Source organism: Culex pipiens, chromosome 2 (genome assembly GCF_016801865.2).
Source record: "Culex pipiens pallens isolate TS chromosome 2, TS_CPP_V2, whole genome shotgun sequence".
NCBI lineage: Eukaryota > Metazoa > Arthropoda > Insecta > Diptera > Culicidae > Culex > Culex pipiens.
In genome coordinates, this window is record NC_068938.1 from 196,929,744 (window position 1) to 196,955,994 (window position 26,251).

Sequence of the window (26,251 nt, forward strand, 5' to 3'; positions counted from 1 at the left end):
TTTAACAGGATTCCCAAAATAGTGTCCACGTGGTTTATGGATGGTCCCTATCTGTAGTTTTGTTGATGCTGAATCTTAATCCTTGGCAGACAAATTTTCTCGGGAACCAGTTTGGGACATTTGCTTGTTGATGACATCAACATCAATTGACCGGAAAATCGGTAAGTAAAGAAACAATACTCTACACTTTTTCACCAACAACCATAACTGAAAAAGAATTAAAAAGTGGCCTGCTGTGTCTCGTTCATCAAATTGATTAATCTGTTCCGGATTACGCAAGCCAGGAGTTGATTCGGGCCACATGCCTGTTAGTGGTCCATCTGGTGGCTGATCCAGTTCTTCAAACATTTAGTCCGGAAAATGTTCCAACGCAGTCTACGAAGGCCGAGTTGGACAAGGACGCAAACACGTTGCTCCCGTAGTGTGCTGTAGGGACGTCGAGCACTCTCCGGCCAATTTCCAAGCGTCGTTCTGGTTCCGGAATCCGTTATCCCAGCAAACGGAGGTGAGAATCAAACTGGCAGCAACGGATGGCAAGTGATCATCGATGGCCGTTTCCGTCGCACCCACTCCGGGAAAACGGCATGTTCGACATCCAGCAGTGCTCAAACATCATTATAAAGCGGGCCTGACCTCCCCGGAACCCGGCCGCCGTGTGTGGAGCGTGATCCAGCCGCTCGGGGATTCTGGAGAAAGCTTCTATTATTAAATGGATGTTCCGGCCGAGGAAACGAAAGGCGACGATTATTGGCGGATATTAGTGAGGATGGTTGGTTGAAGGTGTTGTTCAAAAACAATCGTTTTTAACTAACATTTTTTAACATTTTTCTAGCTTCCTACGAACCGAGGAATAAGCATTTGTCTTTGGTGAGGTCACCGGATTAACACTTCTTCAATCGAAATGGCCAGATTCACCGCCTGCGGTAGAAGCAGTTGAAGTTCCACGAGACGCAGTTAAAGTTCCACATTTTCTGCAGGTCAAGAATCCTACCCCGAGCAAATAGAATTCAACCTCGCTACCCGACAGCGACGAAAACAAGAAGCACTACATGGACGTTTGGCCTGGCGAGGATGGCAACGACTTGGCCAGGGCCACTGAAGACGAAGAGGCCGCCGACCGGGTGTTGAACATCGTAGGGGGTTAGCCGGAGAGAACGAGCCAACACGAATGCAATTCGATTTCGCTGCCCTCGAGCTGAAACCTGAGCCACCACTGGGAGATTCGCCAATGTCGCTAGTCGTGTAAACGGTTAACACCGACAATTCCCCTAGTCTCCGTTACCGGAAGTAGAATTCAGCAACGATACATCCATCTCTCTGCCACTGGAGATGCGTGGCCTGATGTACTGCCTGGAATTGATGCAGATACCGGTGGAGAATTCGTTGGTCTACACGTCCCAGGAGTGCACCAATAAGCCGATCAGGATTGACGATTGCGCGGTATGGACAGTGGAGAATGAGCATCGAAAGCGGTGACCCTGAAAAGGCAGCCCAACTTGCAGGTCGTGTCCCACTTCATGCAAACTTTCGGCAACATTGTCCAACTCGCGCCCCTTATTTCCGTGGTTCCCCAGCTACGAAGTGATCGGCCAATACTTTGGTCATTGAATGATGACCTGTGTGAGCTGGGCCATTAAGTCGGCTTTAATTTAGCCAGCGTTCAATCTCTTGTAATAAAATGAAATGAAATAGCAACTTATCTTAGTTTTATGTTATAATTAAAATGTTATGAATTTGATGCCTTTTGAAAAATGTCATGTCCAGTATCAAAAACCATGAATTGTGATACCCATATTTCCTCAAGTCAAATGCTTCCCCAGTGAAATGGCCACTCCGGGTATGGCCAATATCCTACCAGTTTGGTCCCAACTCTATTGCCCCAAATCACTCTGGGTTTCGAGTGACCGTCCTAACATTTTTTGTTAGAACAGAATTCCTCCCAAGTTGGTGCACAAACTGTGGCTTCCCATGTGTGCATGTGTGTGTGTGTGTGAGCAATAAAATTACCACCGTCGATCCGTCTCTGATGGATTTTCAGTCAAAACTAAAATTGTTCAGAGGCTATCTGTTAGCTTATATAGTTTGCATGAAATGCGGCAACACGGCGCAAATTTTGCCTCGTCTCCTGCTTTCTTGGAACTGTCACGCAAGAATGTTGCACCACTGTTGCCACATTTCATGCGAACTATATAAGCTAACAGATAGCCTCTGAACAATTTTAGTTTTTACTGAAAATCCGTCAGAGACGAATCGACGGTGGTAATTTTATTGCTCACACACACACACACATGCACACATGGGAAGCCACAGTTTGTGCACCAACTTGGGAGGAATTCTGTTCTAATGGAGATTGTTAGGACGGCTACCCGAAAACCAGAATGATTTGGAGCAATGGAGTTGGGACCAAACTGGTAGGATATTGGCCACACCCGAAGTGGCCAGTACCCTAGGGAAGGTTCTACCGGGGACATTTATTGAATCATACAAATTAAGGCAATATGGGTATCAAAATTCATGGTTTTTATACTGGTAATGAAAATGGCTATTTTGACAGGATTGGCCACACCCGAAGTGGTTGTCCGGTAGGAACTACTTCAGAACCTTCCCGCAGGGCAATGGCCACTCCGGGTGTGGCCAATCCTGTCAAAATGGCCATTTTCATTACCAGTATCAAAAACCATGAATTTTGATACCCATATTTCCCAAATTTGTATGGTTCCGTAAATGTCCTCCCGGTAGAACCTTCCCTCAGGGCAATGGCCACTCTGGGTGTGGCCAATCCTGCCAAAATGGCCATTTTCATCACCAGTAGGGACCATCCATAAACCACGTGGACACTTAAGGGGGGGGGGGGGTATGACGATTGTCCACGATCCATACAAAAAAGATTTTTTTTGTATGGACAATTGTCCACGAAAGGGGGGGGGGGGGGGTAAAAGATTCCCAAAAAAGTGTCCACGTGGTTTATGGATGGTCCCGTATCAAAAACCATGAATTTTGATACCCATATTGCCCAAATTTGTATGGTTCCGTAAATGTCCTCCCGGGAGAACCTTCCGCGGGGCAATGGCCACTCCGGGTGTGGCCAATCCTGCCAAAATGGCCATTTTTATTACCAGTATCAAAAACCATGAATTTTGATACCCATATTGCCCCAATTTGTATGGTTCTGTAAATGTCCTCCCGGAAGAACCTTCCGCAGGGCAATGGCCACTCCGGGTGTGGCCAATCCTGCCAAAATGGCCATTTTCATCACCAGTATCAAAAACCATGAATTTTGATACCCATATTGCCCAAATTTGTATGGTTCCGTAAATGTCCTCCCGGTAGAACCTTCCCTCAGGGCAATGGCCACTCCGGGTGTGGCCAATCCTGCCAAAATGGCCATTTTCATCACCAGTATCAAAAACCATGAATTTTGATACCCATATTGCCCAAATTTGTATGGTTCTGTAAATGTCCTCCCGGAAGAACCTTCCGCAGGGCAATGGCCACTCCGGGTGTGGCCAATCCTGCCAAAATGGCCATTTTCATCACCAGTATCAAAAACCATGAATTTTGATACCCATATTGCCCAAATTTGTATGGTTCCGTAAATGTCCTCCCGGGAGAACCTTCCTCGGGGCAATGGCCACTCCGGGTGTGGCCAATCCTGCCAAAATGGCCATTTTCATTACCAGTATCAAAAACCATGAATTTTGATACCCATATTGCCCCAAGTCGTATGGTTCGATAAATGTCCCCGGTAGAACCTTCCCTCAGGGCACTGGCCACTCCGGGTGTGGCCGATATCCTACCAAATTGTTCCCAATCATTTCGGTATTGCGGTGACCGTTCTGGCAACCGTCAATAACTTCTTGGACCTCCTCTCAAGTTCGTGCACCACCTGTTTCTTTCAACGTGTGCGTGTGTGTGTGAGCAATGAAATTCCCAACGTAAGGTCCGTCTTTGATGAAAGTCTGATGGACACTAAATCCTCCAGAGGCTAACTTTTAGCTTAAATAGTTGGCACGGCATCCACGCAACAAAAACAGAATGTCACGCCGAGGGCATGCGACGGTAACGCTACATTTTCGAAAAATTTTGCATTGACACCGCAGATAGAGCTTTAAGACAAAGTCCTTTGTCAAAAGATCTCTTGGATGTTTTTTGCAGTTCGTTATAGAAAACTGTGTGTAACTCAATCTAAACATTTTTTAACTTTTTCTTTGTTTTATACAATGAGTTTTAGTTATTTTCGCACAACTTACTAGAACAAAGCATATTGTTTTACCCACATGCTGACGAGATACAGGCTTGGGATCAAGTGTCCCCGGGGATCAAGTCTCCCCACTCTCCCCTACACGAAAAAATGCCATATTTTTACTTAACGCATTAGACCAATTTCCTCAAAAATCAGAGGAACAAAAAAACTGCAGCTAAAAATTTGACATTGCATAACGATTATATCAGCATTTTCTATCAAATGAAGCCTCTTAAATCTTATTACAAGTTTTGAATATTGGGATCACAGATCCGAAAAGAAGTGAAACTTTTGAAAAAAAACTGTTTTCATAAATTCGTTATTATTTTGCAAACTTGTGACCATGGTTGCCAGGTTTGTCAGATAAGTCTGGAAATGCCAGATTTTTCAGGTGTCAGACAGATTAAAGAATTACCATCCTCTGTGCCAGATTTTGACAGATTATTCAGTTTTGCAAATTTCGACAAACGCTTTAATTAAAATGAACGAGTTAAATGAAAAATCGCAAAATTCAGTGAAAATTTAATTTAATATAAATTTATTTTCAATCTTCTTGAGATCCAAAAATGAATTAAACCGTATGAATTCAACATTTTTTAAATTAATTCGTAACATCCCTACCTTTCCTTATTCATTTTTGTTAGATTTTTGTCTGCCAGATTGTTGTATTAATTCTAGCTATTTTTTTTTAGTCTTTTTATCTAACAATGACTTAAGCTAAAAAACAGTACATTTTATCAAATATTCACAAATGTATATTTCGATTCCTAATTTAATTTTTATCCAAAAAGATCAATTTTTCGATTTTTTGCATATCTTTATTCTATGGACAATACAATGAAAAGTCGATTTGCGAAATCGTAAATTAATTCTCCTAAGAGGACTTAAACCCCTCTTGACCACCCCTAATTTGGCCCAATGGCTCAACATTTTGAGCTGCACCCGTTTTGAAATAAGGGTCATTTTTTATATTGAGTTTCAGAGCCTGCCACTTAAAATAACATGAACATTGAAAATTTTCAAAAATATCTTATTCTCACAATTTCCAATATTGATTTTGTACAGTTCTGTTGAATTTCAGAAGTTGGTTAGCGATTTTTCAAAACAAAAATAAAGAGCTGTGAAACGTCTAATTCTTTTTTAGGTGCTTGTCTTTGTGAAACTTTGACAGATTTATAAAAATCGATGTTAGGTCATATGACCCAAAAATCAATATTTTAAACATTAAATATTCACGTGGTCTCAGCAAGCTCTTCTGGAAAGTGGTTAGGCATGCCAATCCAAGCAACATTGGATTTTGCTCTAGACGGGAAGGGGTTAATGACCTAAAGGTCATATGATGATAAGTGTACTTGACTTAAAACCAGTAGTTTCATTACCAAAACAAAAAAAACAGTTTCCCCAACGTTGAATTCAGGAAAAGCCACTTGACTTTCCCGATTCTACTAGCTATAAGAGACAGCATCGCAAACTCAGCTGGAACGACTCGACCGGCAAGTCAATTTACGACGAGCACTTGGGGGTGATGATGAGAACATCCGATGGACTGTGAAAATCCGCTGAAAATCATCATCGTGAAAGATCCCGGCACTTGGGACCGATTCATCTCAAAGAGGAATGGGAGTAAGGCAACATTTTGAATGAAATTAGTTTGTGATTTTTTTATTTTTTTTTTTTAAACTTTTATCATTTTATGATTTTGAAAAAAAATAATTCATCTATTTATTCCAAATGTAATTTTTAATGACATTCAAGTTCAAATAAAAAATAAAAATTTATGATTTTTGTAAACTGTCAAATTATAGTATATACACAGCAAAAAATCCGATGGTAAAATTGCATGCAAAAGCATGCACATCATCTTCGTCAAAAAAGACACTTAATATTACACACTGCATGTACATTTTTTCTACACAAAAAAAAAGTTGCATCCGACGGGAATCAAACCCAGCGCCAACCTAAGGACTGGCGCCTTAGCCCGCTCGGCTGTCAGACCGATGAAGAATGAATAGGATAAACGCATATATGAGCTTGACGTTTCGGTCAAGTAGGTTTCCCATAGTGATGGGCTACATATTTCAGGGTGTAATATTACATAGAATTTCATAAAATAAAGCAAAATTAAGTTTACACCCAGGCCTTTTACACGCAGCTGGATTACTACTTTATTTGCTGTGTAGTATAATATAGTATAGTATAGTATAGTAAAGTATAGTATAGTATAGTATAGTATACAACAATTTCGCACTAGGTCAACATTATGTTTTATTTTCATTCAAGACCAGAAGGGCAAGGGTGGCTTATGTTTTTAGGGAGATATAAAAAAAACGCTGCCTATACGCGTCCAAACAGAATGATGGAAAACTTTGACCTACACAGCAGCTATTCGAAATTTAAACTTGTGTGAAACTTTGGCCCATCACAACACCCACTTGTTGCTTCAGGGGATTTTCCACACTGAAAAGTAAGTAGGAAAAAAAAAAGTTCAAATCTCCTGCGAGCGGTGATGCCAGGCCCGAAATTTGTGATGACTGGTTTTTTTTATAACGTACGACCGACAACTGTTGCGGTGAATGGATTTGACTGACAAACTGACGACACGCCACAATGGCAGTTTTGTGGAAATTGTGTCATCATTTTTTAATGTGAGCATGAAGATTGTGTCAATTTATATTCTGTTTATTTTGGCGAATTTTTGATTTTAATTAATATATATTTAAAGGTTATTATAAAAATCGCTTGAGACATTGGTTTTTTAAGGATTCGCAATGTCTGCCAAAATTAAATAAAAAAAAAACAAAAAAAAATACTTTCAAACAATTAATATTAAATTTTCTTGAGTTTATAACTTTTCTACTTTTTATGAGTATATTTTATTATTCTGTTAACAAAAAAAACCATGCCCTAAATTAATGAAGATATAAAAAAGTATATTTAAAAACATGACACATACAAGATTTACATTTGGTTAAAATTCAAATTTTACACTTTCATTTCCTCAAAATAAGCTAGAGATACATAAATTTTCCTTTCACAAAAATGAAAAGTTTTAGTCTATTTGATTTTTTTTTTATCCGAAATTATATTTTTATGATCTGAAAAATTAAAAATCTAGAGTTTTTTTTTAATAATTCCTATAAACATATGAAAGACAAAAGCTTATGAGACCTTTAAAAAAAATCAAGAAATAATCGTTTTCAATCATATTTTAAAAAATTTACATTCGATCATTCATGATTAGGCTTAAGGGGTCGTGCATAAACCACGTGGCCTTTTTTTGGGAATTTTTGACCCCCCCCTACCCCCCCATGGTTTTTCGTGGTTTCTCGCCAAACCCCCCCCCCCCCTTATGGCCACGTGGCTTATTTCTCTGAAAAATAAAAAAAAACTTGTTGAATTCAAAAATTAAATTTACAATGCATTTGTCTGCATCAATCTGACCTCCTTTTTTCACTAAATACATTTATTTTACAGTATACAATTTAATTGTAATGTTACAGAAAAAAAAGATTATCAAAACTAAGTTTTTTTTCTGTTAACCCTATCAAACAAGAAATTTGAGAAAAAGTTTGTCGATTACAAACTGGAAACCAAAATTATTTAGTTGCAAGCAATGGAATGCATCTAAAATATAAATGCTTTTAGAGTATGAATTGTGCTCAAAAAATCAAACCAAATAAACGGATAAAAAATATTACATAAACAAGTGAGCAATGATTCCATGTGTCCAAAAAAGTAATTTTGTACCATTATTTCTCGGATGTGCGACAAAAGGTCAAATGGACCAAAGGTCGAATGCCAAAAGGTCGAAAGACATAAGGTCGAAAGACATAAGGTCGAATGGACAAAAGGTCGAAAATGGACAAAAGGTCGACTGGACAAAACGTCGTAAGGATAAAAGGTCGAATGTGAAAAAATGAAAAAAATAATAATAATTATATAAACTTCTTAAATATTCTTGAAAAACATATTTTCTTACTAACAAATCCGATTTTTTCTGTGAGTGAGATATTGTGAGTATGAGAATGGGATAATTCTTTCAAACATGTGCAGTTCTTTGAAATAAAGGCGACTTCTCAATGTTTTTTTATTCTAAAAACAACCTATTCTTGATTGTCATAATATTTTTGTGAATTTTTCTATTCTTTCAAACATGAGCGATTCCTTGAAAAAAAAAGTTCGCTTCTGAAATATGATGGAAATTTATTTTTATTTCTAACAACAACCTTTTCTTGATTGTCATGATAATTTTGTGAGTTTTTCCATTATTTCAAACAAGAGCAGTTCTTACAAAAAAGGTTTGACTTCTAAAATATTTTTTATTTCATTTTTAAAATCTACTCTTGACTGTTGTAATGTTTTTGTCAATTTTGCCATTCTTTATAATATGAGCAGTTCTTTTTAAAAAAAACTACGTTTAAAATATTTTGTAAGTTTTTGATTTATTTATAAAAAAATGGTTGGAATATTTTAGTGACTAATCCATTCTTCCAAATATAAACAGTTAAGAAAAATGAGAAAGTTTTGTTTCTTTAATATTGTTGCAAGATTTTTATCCTTTCTCAATCTATCTTTCATGGTCACATAAGATCCTTAGAAAAATCTGACTTCAAAAATATACCCGCATGTATAAAAAAAATGATCGCATTAATTTATTACTAAATATGAATTTTTCAAAAAGTTAAATTTGGCAAATGATTTATCCTTTTTTTTTAAATTGAAAACAAAACTAGCTGAAAGATCAGGAAATTCTTTATAATTTTACAATTTTGATCATACTTTTGGTTGCTGAGATATTTATGTTGAAAAAAAAATGAAAGATGAGTTTTTTTTAATATTAATAAATGTTTCTTATTTATATTGATCTTTAATGGCGTTACATTAAAATTTTATTCACGAATACTGCCCATGTTCGCAAAAATGTCCCATATGCAAAAACAGCATGCTGAGAAAAACGCTTTTGAAGTTTGTCCCAAACAAAAGGCTACGTGTTAAATTTTCGCGAAAAAAAAATGGATTTCCTCTTGAATTCTAAAACAAACTACTGGTTGTTGTAGGCTTTTTAGAGCGTTCAATTTCCCAGGGATTCAAATTGCCCGGCAACGAGAAATTTGCAACAAATTTCCCGGGAAATCCCGGAAATTCTTGAGAAATTTGAAATTTATCAAAAATTTATCCGATCCTGGTTCTGATTTTTATTATGCAACAACATTGTACAGAATAGCAACTTAATTGGTTAGAATATGTGTGAGGATCGATGAGTGCCTTGACTGCTTGTAAAAAAACATACAGTTTCAGGAAAATATTTAAATTTTCTAAATTTAAAAGCTGTTCTAAAATTCGTTCGAATGAATTGTTATAACACCCCAAATTATGGACTATCTCTTAAATCAAAATGCCAAGCTCATATTCACTTTATCCTTTTCTCGGGGAGAAGAAAATGGCTTTGGCTCATACGAATGAATATCAATCAGACAAAAAAATTTCGGTGAATATCAAAGTAGATAAGTATCGTTTGAAAAGAAAAATCGTGACGGGTTATTTTCTAATGTTAGGCAATTCACCTGCAAATGTAGTAGTGAAACCGAAATGTTGAGCGATAATCCTGAAATTGATTTTTTTTATTCCCAAGACAATACAAGGTATCTTGAGATTGAAGTGTAGGCATGTCACAAAATTTAATTAGCTCAGTTTTTGATGTTTTTTTTATAGAAAATATTTTTTTAATAGGCCACGTGGTCAGCCATCGACCCCCCCCCCCTCCCCCCCATGGCTTTTCGTGGTTTTTTTCGGTCAGACTTTCAACCCCCCCCCCCCCCTAAGGAGGCCACGTGGTTTATGCACGACCCCTTAGTGATTTTTCACGCTTGAAAATTGCAAATTTCACGGGGACCTCAATTTCAAAACACCAAATTTCACGCAAATTTCGCGGAACGTGAAAAATGTTAAAATAACTCTGAAAATCTTATGTTTAAATCACAGAAACTACTTTTTATGCTTCATTATATATTATTCTTAAATAAACTTAAAAAACTTGCCTCAATTTGAACGTGATGAAAAAAAAAACAAAATTCTCCTAATTTAAAAAAAAAAAAATGTCCACCTGGTTTACGGATGAGCACTTTATATTTTTTGAAACGAAGTGTAGGGTATGCGTTTTCTCATTAACTGAACTGCTTTTTTTATAAATATTCGACTAGTAAAGATCAAAAGTTTTCGCTGATTTGCAATTGATTAACATTCCAACGCCTAAGGCTCCAAAAAAGTTGGAACGGTAACTTCAACTCAATGGTTCTCGGGCATAACTCAACCAATCAAGATGATTCTTCTTTCCAGTGATTTGTTAGAATGTCTAGATGATTCTAGAACTTTGCAGAACTTAATTTGATCAAATCTGTAATTTTTGCGATCAAAAACATCGTTCCAACTTTTTTTTTGCGTGTAAAAAAAAAATTCGCCAAAAATTCCGCGGAGGCAGCCGTTTTAAAAAAGGTGGAACGATGTTTTTGATCGCAAAAATTACAGATTTGATCAAATTAAGTTCTGCAAAGTTCTAGAATCATCTAGACATCCTAACAAATCACTGGAAACAAGAATCGTCCCGATTGGTTGAGTAATGCCCGAGAACCAGCGAGTTGAAGTTACCGTTCCACCTTTTTTGGGAGGCTTGGGCGTCCGTGTAAGTTGGACATGCGTTGGGCGTTCCAGTGTTAAATTTTATATCAAAGCAAGATTAAACAATCTTGTTCAGCCAAAATGAGTAAAATTATTTGAATTTTCTGCGACAGTTAGCCCATTAAAATATTTTTTAAAGTTTTTAACTCACTTATTAAAAACTTAATTTAGAAAAAAATAGGCAAAAATAATATGAGTTGTAACGAAATCGAAATTTCTTATCCAAAATGAGAACAGAAAACAAAAAAAGAGTATTTTTTATCTTTCACGGGAATCATCCACCCAAACAGGACTCTAAGTAAAATCTGAAATGTTTTTAAAAGGTAATTTGAAAAATAAAAATACTCTTCATTTTATTTTACATAAAACACAGCAGAATTATTTGAATTTCTATTGAAACAACACCTTTCAAATAAAATAGTAGCAAAATGTGTATAACAAGGAATGAAAATATTACTAAATTTAGTTAGTTCCTAAAAAACTGAAAAAATGCAATTCTTCAAATGATTCATATCATGCCTTTCAATTGAAAAATAAAAAAAATTTACTCAAATAGTGTTTATGAATCAAATATGGGTAATTCTCCGCCAACTCACACAGCAGTTGCCCCGACCCCTCTTCGATTTGCGTGAAACTTTGTCCTAAGGGGTAACTTTTGTCCCTGATCACGAATCCGAGGTCCGTTTTTTGATATCTCGTGACGGAGGGGCGGTACGACCCCTTCCATTTTTGAACATGCGAAAAAAGAGGTGTTTTTCAAAAATTTGCAGCCTGAAACGGTGATGAGATAGAAATCTGGTGTCAAAGGGACTTTTATGTAAAATTAGACGCCCAATTTGATGGCGTACTCAGAATTCCGAAAAAACGTATTTTTCATCGAAAAAAACACTAAAAAAGTTTTAAAAATTCTCCCATTTTCCGTTACTCGACTGTAAAAAATTTTGGAACATGTCATTTTATGGGAAATTTAATGTACTTTTCGAATCTACATTGTCCCAGAAGGGTCATTTTTTCATTTAGAACAAAATTTTTCATTTTAAAATTTCGTGTTTTTTCTAACTTTGCAGGGTTATTTTTTAGAGTGTAACAATGTTCTACAAAGTTGTAGAGCAGACAATTACAAAAATTTTGATATATAGACATAAGGGGTTTGCTTATAAACATCACGAGTTATCGCGATTTTACGAAAAAAAGTTTTGAAAAAGTTGGTCGTCATCGATCATGGCCGTTCATGGTCACTCGCGACAGACACGGACGACGAAACAAAGAGAAACGCAAAAAGTAACTTTTTCAAAACTTTTTTTCGTAAAATCGCGATAACTTGTGATGTTTATAAGCAAACCCCTTATGTCTATATATCAAAATTTTTGTAATTGTCTGCTCTACAACTTTGTAGAACATTGTTACACTCTAAAAAATAACCCTGCAAAGTTAGAAAAAACACGAAATTTTAAAATGAAAAATTTTGTTCTAAATGAAAAAATGACCCTTCTGGGACAATGTAGATTCGAAAAGTACATTTAATTTCCCATAAAATGACATGTTCCAAAATTTTTTACAGTCGAGTAACGGAAAATGGGAGAATTTTTAAAACTTTTTTAGTGTTTTTTTCGATGAAAAATACGTTTTTTCGGAATTCTGAGTACGCCATCAAATCGGGCGTCTAATTTTACATAAAAGTCCCTTTGACACCAGATTTCTATCTCATCACCGTTTCAGGCTGCAAATTTTTGAAAAACACCTCTTTTTTCGCATGTTCAAAAATGGAAGGGGTCGTACCGCCCCTCCGTCACGAGATATCAAAAAACGGACCTCGGATTCGTGATCAGGGACAAAAGTTACCCCTTAGGACAAAGTTTCACGCAAATCGAAGAGGGGTCGGGGCAACTTTTCCCGATTTCGTGTGAGTTGGTAGAGAATTACCCATATTAATTATTTTGTTATTTAAAAAAATATTTGAGAAAATTGATAAATTTCACGAAGTAGAATAAGCCGTACCCGAGCAGACGGAAATAATTTGGGAATAACATTTTTTGATATTTTAAAAATACTAGGCCAATAACATTTTATGTTATTTATAACAAGATTTGTTATTCGTCGTTATGATTTTTTTTTATTGGATTGTTATTGTAATAACAGACCAATAATATTTTCAGTTATTCTTCGAACGAATCTTTGTTATTATTTTTTTTATTTTAACAACTAATCCGATCATCCCAATAACAGTTGGAGGTATTCTTCCATAACAAAAAATGTTATTCCAAAGTTGCTTTGGCTTTCATCCCATATCAGTCCAATAACAAATTTTGTTGTGATTACATAAACTGTTATTAAACCCATATGCAAAAATTGATTTTTCAAGAAGATTCCATAACACTTTTTGTTATTTTTACAGTATTTGTTATTGAAATGGCATGAATTTAGTTTTTACCGTCTGATCGGGATACACAAAATCGTCAAAAATCACTAACCCTATATTAGTAATTAAACCGTTTAAGATTATTTTCATTCCTATTTGAGATTGGTAAATTATTTTGAGAAAAATCGTTACAGTTTTACACAAACATACAATTTCACGGGATTTCGCGGAAAAAGCAAAATTTCACGGATTTCACGCTGTTCGCGAAATCGTGAAATTTCACAAACCCTATTCATGATTATTGATTAATCAATCTAGAATGAAAATCATTGTTTTGCCTTCTGAAGTTTGAGATAATTTTGAAAGAGGAAACAAAATCTTTAAATCTTTTTGTTATTTTAGAATAATTTATGATTAGTAAAACAAAAATACAAAAATTACAAGGCTTTTCTAATTTGTATTCATTCCTATTTTTTTATTAAAAAATCATCAAATGACCAAATTTTAATCAATAAGATTATGAAATACTCTCGTAATTGGTTGTTTTTTTTTTAACTGAGCCAACGTATTTTTGAAAACTCGACTCCGCTTTCGGCAATTCAATTTTTATTCATTTTCAATCTCCGAAAGTTTCGAAGATTTTGTTTACCCAGATCATTATGAGTTCTATAATGACGCTAGGTTTTGAGAATGTTCATAAATTTCTATTAAAAAATGAACACAGTACAAAAAAAAATAAAATTGCACATAAAAATGCGTTTATTTCTTATGTAAAAAAAGATTTAGCTCTAAAAAACTAAGATAAATTTTCACTTTAAACCATCAAAATCATTATTTTTTTGAACTGTAGGATACACATTAACCACGTGAATAAATAAAAAATCATGACCCGACATAATGAAAAAAAATCAATACAGTCCAGACTCGATTATCCGTAGGCCTCGAAAAAAATTCACTTCGGATAATCGAATCACGAAAAAAATGTTTTTTCGTTGTTTAATTTGTGATGATCGTGCTTAAGTGTGACCCATAAACTGCTCTAAAATGATTTATAATTTTTAAATCTAATCTCAATTTAAAAGGCATTCAAATATTCAAATTCTACTAAATTTGGCTTGAGAACTCAAATTTGCTGTTTAAAGTAATTAAAAAAATGAAAAAATGGTCATAATTCGATTATTCGGAGTTCCATACAAACTGTGTTTACGGTGTTTATAGGGCCTAATCAAAAAATGTCTAGAATTTACTTTGTTTGGAAAATATTTATATTTCAAATATACACTTTTTAATAATTTGCTAACATTGGAAACATCTCTGTTTTGATAACTTAAAAATCATCGCTTTCGCAACAAGCGGAAACGGGAAGACTAAATTTCGGAAAATAATTAATAATTTTAAAAAGAATCTGCTCAAAGTTTTTGCCAACCAAGAAATTTCATGGATCAATTCAATTTTCGAGACCACCCAAATCACTTCCAAAAACTCGATCAAAAATTGCCCGAAAAAAATCAAACAAACCGCTCACCAAAGCAGAACTTTATAATCACCTTTGATAATTGCACACAAACCCCTCCTCATAAACACACGATCGTTTTCGATGATTCTTTGGCGCGTTCCACTTGGCTTGGCAACTCCGCTCCTTCTTATTTTCCACTTTTCAACGGTTTTTATACATGTGTTGTTTTATTTTCATCCAAAATTCGATTTTTCCCGTCACGGTCTTCTCTACTGCCACTGCCGCTGGTTTTATTTTTTTATTTCCTACCGATTTTGTGATCTTTTTTTTGCACTATTTTGTTTGTACACTTCCGATTTTGAACCCGCGCCACCACCGAAAATAAACGATACACAAACTCACTCTTCTTCTTTTGGTTTCGTTTTATGTTATTTCCTTGACACTTGTTTAGGACACTTTTGTTTTTCAACTTTTTAAAATATTTTTCTTTTTACCAACTTTTTCTCCAGGATTAAACTTATTCATGCGATAAGCACAAAAATCAACCAAGACCAATTATCACCCAAACTTTTTTGACCAATGCACTCTTCTCCCAACAAAATTTTGCCTTTCCGAAGCAAATATCGCACAACCTCAACCGATCGCCACGAAGTCCAACAGAGAACTGAACGAAACCATCGAAGACGGCGACGACGACCGCGCGGCGACCATCATCAGACAGCCGAAGTCGAGCTGTTGACTGAAGTCGGCAAACCGGTCGTCGGGTTGCCGGGGGCAAGTTTGGATAGTAAAAGTCACGGCTGAGTTGTTATAAATTTGGAATTTAGTTAATATCGGTTTCTTAAATTGCTTTGCTGTATAACGATTTAATTCAAATTAAATTAATTAATTGTTTTATTTTCAAATACATTATTAAAAATTATGAAACAAAAATTGTTAAAACGAAATACATTACATTTGAAAATTCGTAAATGTGTTGAAAGCTTTAAACAAACAATAAAATAGTTACGAAACTTTCCCAAGTCTATAAAATTTTAATTCCCGTGAAATCGTGACAACCGACCATCCCCGCAAGTCGTCGGCGAGAAAAACCTGAAATTCAACGCGAGAGAGAAAAGCTCCGTTTGTTTACGTTTTTGGCCCAACACATTCGCGGTAAACAGAGAGGATTGTCGTGCCGGTGGGAGAAAGTATGAGAGAGGGTGAGAGCAAACTGAAAACACGTGCGTCTAGGGGAAAAAATGTGAGAGAGCTTTTAGAAAGGGAAAAGCTTTTCACTAAAGAGTAGGGTGGGCCTCAGGAATGATTTTTTTAAAAGGATGTTTTATTTCTGGAGTTTTTTTGAAAAGGTCCAATAAACCAAATTTCCAGTTTTTGCTTTTTGGGTGTTTTTGAAACCACCTTGAGTCAGGGGTATTAAAAAACACCCAAAAAGCAAAAACTGAAAATTTAGTTTATTGGACCGTAGCAAAATAGTAGTTAATGCAACAAGTTACTAAAAGAGGATTTTTTCAGCACGAGTCGTACATTTATCCAACGAGGTTCCCTGAGTTGCATAAATACGACGAGTTCTGAAAAAATCAAGTTTTGCAACGAGTTCGAAACAACATTTTTTGCAATTCCGGAAAACACCCATCGAGTGAAATTTTAATTCAAATTTTCATGTATTTTGTTAATAAATCGTTGAAATCAAAAAAATGTTGAAAAGTGTTACTTTTCGAAACAAGTGCTGAAAAGTTTAACTTTTCAGCATTTATTTTGAAAAGTGTTGCTATTCGATTCTGTTATTTTTGGTACAGAAAAGTTGGCTATTTCGTCGTTCAAGAATGACAGGAAAAGTAAGTAGTTTCACGACGGAATCGCAAAAAAATATTTTTAATTCTTGCTTTTTGGCACTGATATTATTGATGATGATAAGTAGGCAATTTATTCTCAAAAAAAAATAATAAAAGAAAACTTTTTTTTTACAAAATTGAATTGCTAAAATTTAATTCATGCACTTCTTAATATATTTCAGCATTGCTTGCTTAAACAGGAACAGATTCAAAAGTGTCAAAACAAAATAAAATAAAACGACATGAATATTTCTGCTTAAATTATATAATTGGACGTGTGTTGAGAAAAGAACAGATATCAATCAACTTTTTATTCTTCTTTTTTTGGCTTCTGAGAGTATTTACTTTTGCGTTTCTGTCAACATTTCGGTAAAAAAGTAGTGGAAATTCTCATAAGCTTACTCCAAACGCTTTCTGGACGATTCCTTCATCCACGAATCCTTCCACGGTTGCACCCAAGGGTGTGTTTTCCCTGTAGAATCTTTGCCTTGAGCTCCGAATTCACGCTTCAGTTGCAATATTTTAGTTTCAACTTGTCTCTGGCAGAAAAAAAAATTATTTATTCAAAATGAATTTAAAGATTGAATTTAATTTCAAAACAAAGCTTACTATTTGCATTGAAATGTTGACGATATCTCTATTGTGGTCCTGTTGGAGACGCTGCTTGGTTTGTTCTAGAGCTTTAACTTCTCTTTCTGATTGTAAAATTTTACTTTCCAGTTGCCACTATGGAATATACATAGATAATTGCTTTTAAATGTGTATTTCAGTAAATCATCAAACTTACCGCACGTTCGATTGATGTTTTGCAACAACTTCTCTCCAAGCTTTGCTTCTCATATTTGGTTGAATTAATTTGTGAATTTTGTCTTGATATGTCGTTATCGATTTGTCTCTAAAAAAAATAAACTTTGAGCATATTTTTAAATTTTACCTGATTCTACCCCAAAACCATACAATGTGAGCATCGAAATTTCTCTGAACATTGTAAAGATTATTTTCCAAACGTTGCTTTTCCGTAACGCAAGCACTTATTTCAGACTGGCTCATGGCACTTGCTTGAAAGGTGCGTTTACTTCGTACTATCTATTTGACCGAATTGGACGCACTCAGATGGCAGACTGAATTTTGGACTCACAAGCATGCTGAACGCTAATGTTCCTAATCCAGCAAATCTAGTCCGTCTTCATTCAGAAGCTGAACCTTAATCATTCATAATCGAGCGTTAGATTGAGGTGTCTGCTGTCGAATAAAGTATGTGTTGAAATCCCTATCTTGTTCCAAATTGAAATCATCAATTTAGAGCAAAAAACCGGTATTTTAAAAACATAAAAAACAACTTTGCATGGAACCTTGCAATAAAAATAAATAATACAGTACTTGCTCGGTAACTGGGCTGAGAACATAACCCAGTCACCGAATGCTGCTCGCTAGCTGGATTGAACGAAAAATAACGAGGGGACCACCGATGCATAATATTTTGCAAATAAAATATAAAATAAATATTACGCACATTTATTTACAATGCTTACTTTTCATAGTTCTCTAATTGTGACTTGATATTGTATAAAAGTTTGAAAAAAGTTTTTTTTTTATTATTGAAAATGCTTTTGCATCCATTAGCCCCTCGGACATTTCGGTTTGTTTTGGTTTTTGACGTTTGTCTGATTTTTAACTGGGCTACGGCTCAGTTATAGAGCGCCCAGTTAAATTTATGGGCATATCATCTAGGCCTCACCATAATCCTCTCTAACAAGATCGAGAGTATTTTTCTCTCAGACGTATTCTGTGGGTAAACACAGCAGGACATTCTTTCAAACAATAAAGAGTGTTATTGGTGGAGAAAACAAAAATTGTGGACGCAATTTTTTAACCGTTCCAATTTTGATTATTCGTTAAGACCAAAAACAACGCAATATATCAATGCACATAACACTATGCTCAAAATTTAATTCAATCAATTATAGAGAGGGGGAAAATGATCTCAGCAAATTTTGCATAAATGCTATTAAATTTTGACTGGTCAGCACGCGACATCTCAATCTAGCTGGGCCATCGAGCCACAATTGAGATTTAATGGTTCAAATTTAAGACCACTTTCGGCGATCGATTGTTAGTCGGTGAACGGCGGTCGTACCTTGCGGTCAAATTTTTGTGCGAAATCTGGGATTCTTAATCTTTCGTGATGGTTGAATGGGACGAGCTTTTCAAGCAAAATTTAGAACGAGAACTTGCCCATGAGCAGCGAGTTTTCAAAACGAGAACTGTGAGTTGAGTGCATTTTTTTGACTTAAGCAATGTTAATTGGAAGTAAATTTACGTTTCGTTATAGGCAAAACTTGATAAAGAAGTCTTGGGTCATCAATCTAAAATCAAAGTTTTTAAAGAAAGGAAGGCAGGTTTGAACCAATCTTTATTGGACGATTCATGTGAAGATCTTTCGCAAAAGGCAAGCTTTGAGTAGTGTGATATTTGTAGTAAAACTTCTAACAAGAATATTGCAGGCCAAATATGACACTCTGATTTCTTTGGAGGAAAGTAAAATTAAAATACTGAACCAGAAAAAGCAGTGCCTGGAACTGGAACACACGAAGAAGAGGAACGAAATTATGTTTAAAATTGTAAGTCTAATTATTTCACACCTTGTTATGAAATGTCTTTTAAATTTTGAATATTTATTTTTATTTCTGCAGAAACGTGCAGAGGAAATCATTTTGCAGAAGAGAAACGAAATGAAATATCAGATTTCTAACAAACTAAGAACATGATCAACCATTTCCCTAAATCTAAAATCAATCAGAATAAACGATTATTTGACCAACCCAAACGCGCTCAATCACTTCCGCCGGTAGAAACATAATCATCCCCATCGTCGGATTCTCCACCCGTTAAAAATCCCAACATGAACGCTGAAAGTGATTTCGAAAGCTCCCCCAGAGGACCACTGTTGCCTTGGGACCATTCATCGAACAGTGCGTCCGTATCTTTGGAGCGTTTTACAACAAAGTCCTGTAACGGAAATTATTTCGATTAGAAAATCTTTCACTTAAATATAACTTCCTACCGATTTGCCGTCATCCTCGAAAGGAAGACAATGCACTACAGTCAACTGCAGCAGGAATGTTAAAACCACGATGCGAAAGAGTGAAACTGTCACGATTTTCATACTTTAAACAAATTCGAACTAGTTACACGGTAAGCAAACCCAATGTGGCGAAAAGAATTGAATTCAGTGGAACAGAAGCTTGAACGCTGCAAGTATAAAGCTGAAATCAAATCTAATAACTAAAATGAACGGTTTTTATGGCGTAAAATTGATTTTTCTAAATATAATACGATAAGGGAGACTTGACTTGCTATTTGAAGTGAAAATCTTAGTTTTGAAAAACGTTTTTTCATAACGTTGAAAAAATAAGTTTTTTGTAATGTTTTGTACAATTTAAACAACAAAGTATTGCATTGAGGATCACCAAAAATATAATGAAGTGTAATCAAAATTCTGAGTCATGTTGAAAACATCATCAAACTAAAGTAGTGACAGGTTGTAATATGCATAACACAACATTCAATATTGCCCTTTTGAAATGTTCGTCTTGATAAAAAAAAATCAAAATATTGTTTTCGAAAAGATCGAAAAATTTCACGAATGTTCCATATTTAATCAATGAAAATCGGACCATTAGTTGCTGAGATATCGACATTGGAAAATTGAGGTTGTTTTCGTGATACTTAGAAAAAATCTGCAGCCACGTTATGGATTTAAAAAAAAAGAATAGTGAAAAAGCGAAATTTTACACCCAAAAATAAAATGGCCTAAATTTTTTATGTAAAACAAGCCTTACCCGACAAACTTTGCTGTGCTTTTTTTTCGTTTGTTGACGTTTTTTGATTTTTTGTTTATTCAGCCTCCTGTGATCAAAATATGATTTTACGTAACTTGCTCCATACAATTTGCCGATGCTCCGGAATCGGTTCCAGAGTGGCCAAAGTGTCAATTAGTTATCGTAAGAACCTTCCTTGGGCTTATACGAACCCAATGCAACAAAAAGCACCTCGATCCAACGCTCCGTATTGAACTGATTCACGTTCGAACAAAACCGTCGAATTTTTTTGTATATATAGAAGATTGAATTTTCAATCGAAAAGTACTTTACACATTTTTTGATAAAGGGCTCCGTTTTCAAGATATAGCCACCGAAAGTTTGATTTTAACGAAATATTTCCAGTTGTTCGATTTTTAAAAATAGTGATCATGAGTAACCATTTATAACAATTTTTTTTAAAAGTTCAGAAAATTTGCTATGAAATGGTCTAAGAGCAATTCCAGACCAAAACAAGAATTTTTTAGGCACATTTTTCTCGACCCTCTCCGATTTCAATGAAACTTTGTGGACATGTTATCCTAGGCATATATGAGTCATTTTTGTGCATATGGAGCCAGTTACATTCGATAATGACATTTGAGAAGGGCGTAAGTGTTTGAATATTTTTGTATTTCGTAATTTAAATATTGCTGTATCTCAAAGCCGTTGTATCGTATCAAAAAGTGGTCAAAGACAAACTTGAAGGAAATTTGACGGGCTTTCCGAAAAAAATACACTGAAAGAAAAAAAACACTCCACTTTTATGAGATTTTTCGATTTTAAGTTTAAAAGTCAAATTTGAATGTGAGCCCACGATTTTTTTTTCGTTCAAAATTTTTGTGAAGATAGTCTAAGATGTTACAAAAAAAATCACAAAAAAATGCAGGATGGAGCAACATCAGAGGTGAAATTAGGGGAACTATACCCTTTCTCAGCCTATTTCTATAATCGGCCTGTCAGCACTTTGATCATGAATTACAGCTTATATAAAGTGTTTTGGCTGTTCCAAAGTAATAAATAGCTCAAATAAAAGTGAGCAAGCAACTCTCCATTGTTGAAACATCTGAAAATGTTGATTTAATAGCAGAAAACGGCAAAAGTGCTGAGAATTGGTGGAACGGCTTAGTGTGATTAAAATGGGCATATTTCCCCTATATCTGGGGCTGAGATTGAGTCATAAAAATTTCAGAATTTTGGTGTGACTCAATCTCACTCCCCGAACCCAATGTCTCCCCTGATAACGGTAATGTAAAAGTCAACACAAATAATTTTTGTGGAAAAATCTATCTAATTGCAAGTTTAAATGTGATTGAAAATTGTAATTTCGTCAAAATTTTCATCAAACATTTCTGAAAATTAATCGTTCAACTCGATTAAAGTAGAAAACTTTAAAAATAGCATTTAATACTGATTAACATTTGATTGAGGCAGACCAAAATTTATTAAATTTTATTGAAATTGAATTTGCAACGATTTATCATTATAGTTGCACTTTAGGCCGTTGCAAATACTTTTTTGTTTATGGGCCCCCCTTCAAAATCGGCTCGAAAAATCAAGGAACAAAAAAAAACAATTCAAATTACATTTTCCTGTGTTGCTTATGATTTTTAAGTATGAAAAATATTTTGAAATTCTGTTAAATTTCAATGTACAGTTGCTGTTCTGAAAACAAAACCCTTCAAAACTAGGTTTTGTAAACATGCGATTGAAAATTAAGGGTTATTTAAATTTTTCATTTAAAAAGCTGTTTGAAGAATGTCTTGTTCGGTTCTCTAATATTCAAATGACGAAATTTTATAAAATTCATGCAATTAAAAAAATCAAAAAAAATCATCTGATTTTTTTCCAGTTTTATAAAATGTAATAACGTAATTTATTTGTTTCAAATAAAAACAATTTTTCACATATGGCCCGCAAGCTCACGTTAGCTTCAAATTTGGCGCGCTATTCAAAACCTTTGAGCACCCCTGACTTAAACAACTTATTTCGCAAAACTTTTGATAGAAACTTGCTTCAAAAAAATCAAACCATCCACATTAACGACCCCCGGGTCTTTTGTGGTCTCTATTGCAAGTTTCTGCTCGAACCTAGGAGCACCCAAACCTCTTTCTACTCCAAGGAACCTTCCACCCCAGTGTTTGAACTGACGACCTTTGGATGGCGAGTCCAACCGCCGCCAGCGATTCCACCGGAGTAGGCTTCGTTTGGTGTGTTGTTTGTACTTATGGCATGGAGACGACTCCTACACCTGGAATGACTTAACGGCCTAACAACCAAGGCCGGGACCGACATTTTTACTTCCTCATCCCATGGAAGGTTGCAGCAGATGGGAAACTTGCTTGCCCACTTCTTATTGAGCTGATTATCACTCGATTTAACTTGAAAACGATTTTAATGAGCTGTAATTGAATGTCAAAAAGGCTGATATGTCAACATTAAACAATTTTTGTATGAACAGCTGCCAAAATTTTATGGAGATTTGAATGGATGAACTAATGACATAAAATGGCTTCTTTGGTGATAGGGAAGGCCTCCTACAAAGTTTGAGCCAAATAAAAAAATACAAAAAATAAAAATGGTCGCTTTCGCACAGAATTGCTCACATGTTACAAAAAACTGAAGAACTTTGCCAAAATTTTGAGTAAAAAAAATATCACTTTTTGCTGAAAACCACATTAACAGACATTTAATTTCACCTTTTTTACTGATACAGTTTTGGAAAAAAAAGCAAATTCTTCTAATATTCAAATTTTAAAATTCTCAGTAGAATTAGGAGAGCTATATCGTAATTTCAGATGTTGAACATTATGTTATAATTTTCAGATTTTGTAGGTATCCATACAAAAATGTGAAAATTGAAAAATCTGTACTTTCCAAAGGACTTTTTTGATCGATTTGTTGTTTTCGACCTACAACTATGGGTGAGAATAAAATTGCAATAGTTATTTTTTGTGAAAATTTTGAAATTTTCTTTCTGCACGATACTCTGTTTTCCAATCCAAACAAACAGCACATCTTTTGAAAAATATATCATAAATTTCCAGAATTGCAAAGAATTTTTGAAAAACCTGTATTTAAAAAAAATCATATAATTTTTTATATAAAATCAAATTTGAGATCAAAAAGTTTCTAAGTCAAAAATTCAAATTTAAAATAGCGATAGCCTGAGAAAATTCCCTAAAATTTTAGTTTTTGTTGATACGGCCTTCAGTTGCTGAGGTATGGCCATGCAACGATCAAAAATGTCGTAGTGTTGCCCAATTTGCCTAGCTTAGCATTTGAAAAAGTCGTATGAAAACATAAAATGGCGTTTTGACCGTGTCTGGACCAAAGAGCCTTTGTCTAAAAATACTTTTACCGGATTCCTCGGAAAAAAATCACATAACATATTAATAAATTGGCGATGATTTCGGTTTAGGCTCTTTTCAACTGAAATTGCTGTATAAACCTTCTGACCATTAAAAAACACGACTAAACATTGTTATCGAACGCTATTTTCCTTGTTTAAAAAAGTGTGTTTTTGGATTTTGCAATGAGCATTGGCTCAAGAAAAAACGAAGAAATCTGAAAATTCAGATTTCAATTTTATACTTCAGAAACATTTTAATAATTTTGTTTGCTGGTTGTGCCCATTGAGTCAAAATAATTTAAAAAAAAACAAATCTGAATCATTTATCACACAACAAGAACCTTCTTTTTCTATTTTTTTTAAATAAAATATTTAAAAGAGACAAATTTTCAAAATTGACGAAAATATGTAATTACCATAAAAATACTTCATAATAATAAAATTAAAAGTTATCAAGATTTTATGATTTTCTATTCGAAGTGTAATGCAGAATTGTCCTGTTACTTTGTTCTAAATCGAATATGCTGAAAAAAGTACGTAGTTGAATACACTAATCGCTACTAAATCAATCGCATAAGTCACAGACAAATCACGATTTAACACTAAATGAGACGGAAAATATCTACTCGTTTATATAAAAAGAAGTCAAGCGTCCACGAGAAATTTTCACGATGACAAAAATACTCCTCTCAACCCTGGTGCTGGTGGCTTTGGCCACAGTGCTCTGCGACGCAAGTCCGGATAAATCCAGTCCACCTCAAAAAAGAGCAATAAGTGGAACGCTCTACAAACGCACCATGGAAGAGTGGCATCGAACCAAGCGACAATCCGGAACCTTCAACTGGGACCTGAATCAGATGTTCGACCTGTTCCAGAAAGTATCCGGCGGAATGAAGGGCATGGATGGCAGTAAACGGTCCCTGGATCGTCTGGAAAAGAGACAATTCGGGAACGATGAACTGGGACCTGAATCAGATGTTTGATCTATTTACCAAGGTGACCAGTGCAATGAAGAGCAATCGTGAGGTGGATTAGTTTTTTTTTTCATAAAATTATTTTTATTAGGTCCTTTTCGGTACTGGGACCTGGTTAGGACCGAGTCGGCTTTTTGTAATTACATTTGACTTAATAATTACAGAGGATCTTGTGTGTAAATGTTAGTGGGAGGGAAGCCGATTACCCGCGGCCTACTGAGGTGGATTAGTAAAGTGAGGCATTTCGGATCAATAAGTCACTGTTCAATATTTGCTTCTTACACTGCTTCATTATTCATTGTTCCAATAAATAAATACAACCTACTCAGTAACTCTAGTGGGGCTAATTCCTATACGTACGCAACGGTTCTGCTTCTTCAACTTTCTCTCAACTTAATTAGCGCTTAGGTGTGTGAGCTCGAAACCAAAAAAAAAAACTTTCTAACTAATATTCGCGAATAAACTCTCAAACTTTCTTGACTCAAACAGAAAAAAAAACTCCATAAAAACCCTCATCCTGCGTCCATTTTATTGTCTTTTCGCTTGCATAAAACATAGGCTAAGCACCTTCCTCTTTCTCATTCTCTCTAGGTGTCTAAGGCAAGTTCCGGCGCGTTTTGACTTGGTGATGAAAAAGTAGCCAATTTCTTCGCTTTATTTATATCGCGTACTGCTTCTAATGCACCTTCCGCGGGGACGCCCCCGGGCTGCTCTCCGACGAGGAGCGGGTTCCGAACGGGGGCGCGGTCAGGTTCCGCACCGGACTCTCCGGCGGAGACTTGCTGGCCCGACTGCTGCTGTTGCTGCTGCTGCTGCCAGCGCTGTTGTTGTTGTCCTTCTCCGAGGAGGCTGCTGAACGGCGTGAGGGGAGAAATTTTTGGTGGAGGTTTTTGGGATGGGATAGAAGAAAACGAAATCGATAGAGATTAGAGGTTTTGCAAGGGGTGGGATTGAGTTCAATCGAAGCCGTAAAACTAATCTAAATAAAGCTAGTGTCTACACAATTACAATGAAAGGTTTTTTTTTGCTTTGCTTTGTGATGAAATGAGTGCGATGAAAACTGAAACTAAGACATAAATTAAACATTTATCATCAACATTAGACGACATTGAGGCGAACAGAAAACAACACAAAAAGTAAAGTAAAACATACAAATTATAAACACACACAAGGTAACACAAACCTATCAAAATACTCAAAAACATAAAAGAAAGAAAAGAACACACGCACACTTATTGAAAAAACGATCTAATTCGGACCAATCGGAAAACACCCTCTATTAATATGTGTAAAACCAACAACAACCCATATAAGGGAAAAACACGCATTAATGGCTAAACCAACCGTAAGTAAAAATTAAACACGACTGTTACTAACCTTTTCGCGACTGATTAAATTTTTATTCTTTTCTTTTAGTAACACACCGAGAACATGGAGAAGTTGATTTTTTTGGGAAGTGTTATAACACGGGTTAGATGCGAGAGAGTTTTATCAAAT

The 26,251-nt window shown here is 35.3% G+C and overlaps 2 protein-coding genes across 3 annotated transcripts in view; both read right to left on the minus strand.

Annotated features, from left to right (window-relative positions):
- LOC120415840 (cAMP-dependent protein kinase catalytic subunit PRKX-like) overlaps positions 1-15,126 on the minus strand; it is a 154,326-nt gene extending 139,200 nt beyond the window's left edge. Inside the window, exon 1 of the mRNA XM_039577476.2 lies at positions 14,825-15,126. The gene's annotated coding sequence lies outside the window, so the exon portion shown is untranslated. The remainder of the gene's footprint in view (positions 1-14,824) is intronic.
- Positions 15,127-25,024: 9,898 nt separating this feature from the next.
- The window catches only part of LOC120430840 (cholinephosphotransferase 1), a 61,060-nt gene continuing 59,833 nt past the window's right edge, over positions 25,025-26,251 (minus strand). The window contains exon 8 of one of the 2 annotated variants that reach the window (XM_052707311.1): positions 25,025-25,603. In XM_052707311.1, coding sequence (XP_052563271.1) covers positions 25,431-25,603 — 173 coding nt within the window. In that variant the 3' untranslated portion in view covers positions 25,025-25,430. Of the gene's footprint in view, positions 25,607-26,251 lie in introns of both variants that reach the window. The other variant, XM_052707310.1, reaches the window with a different exon arrangement.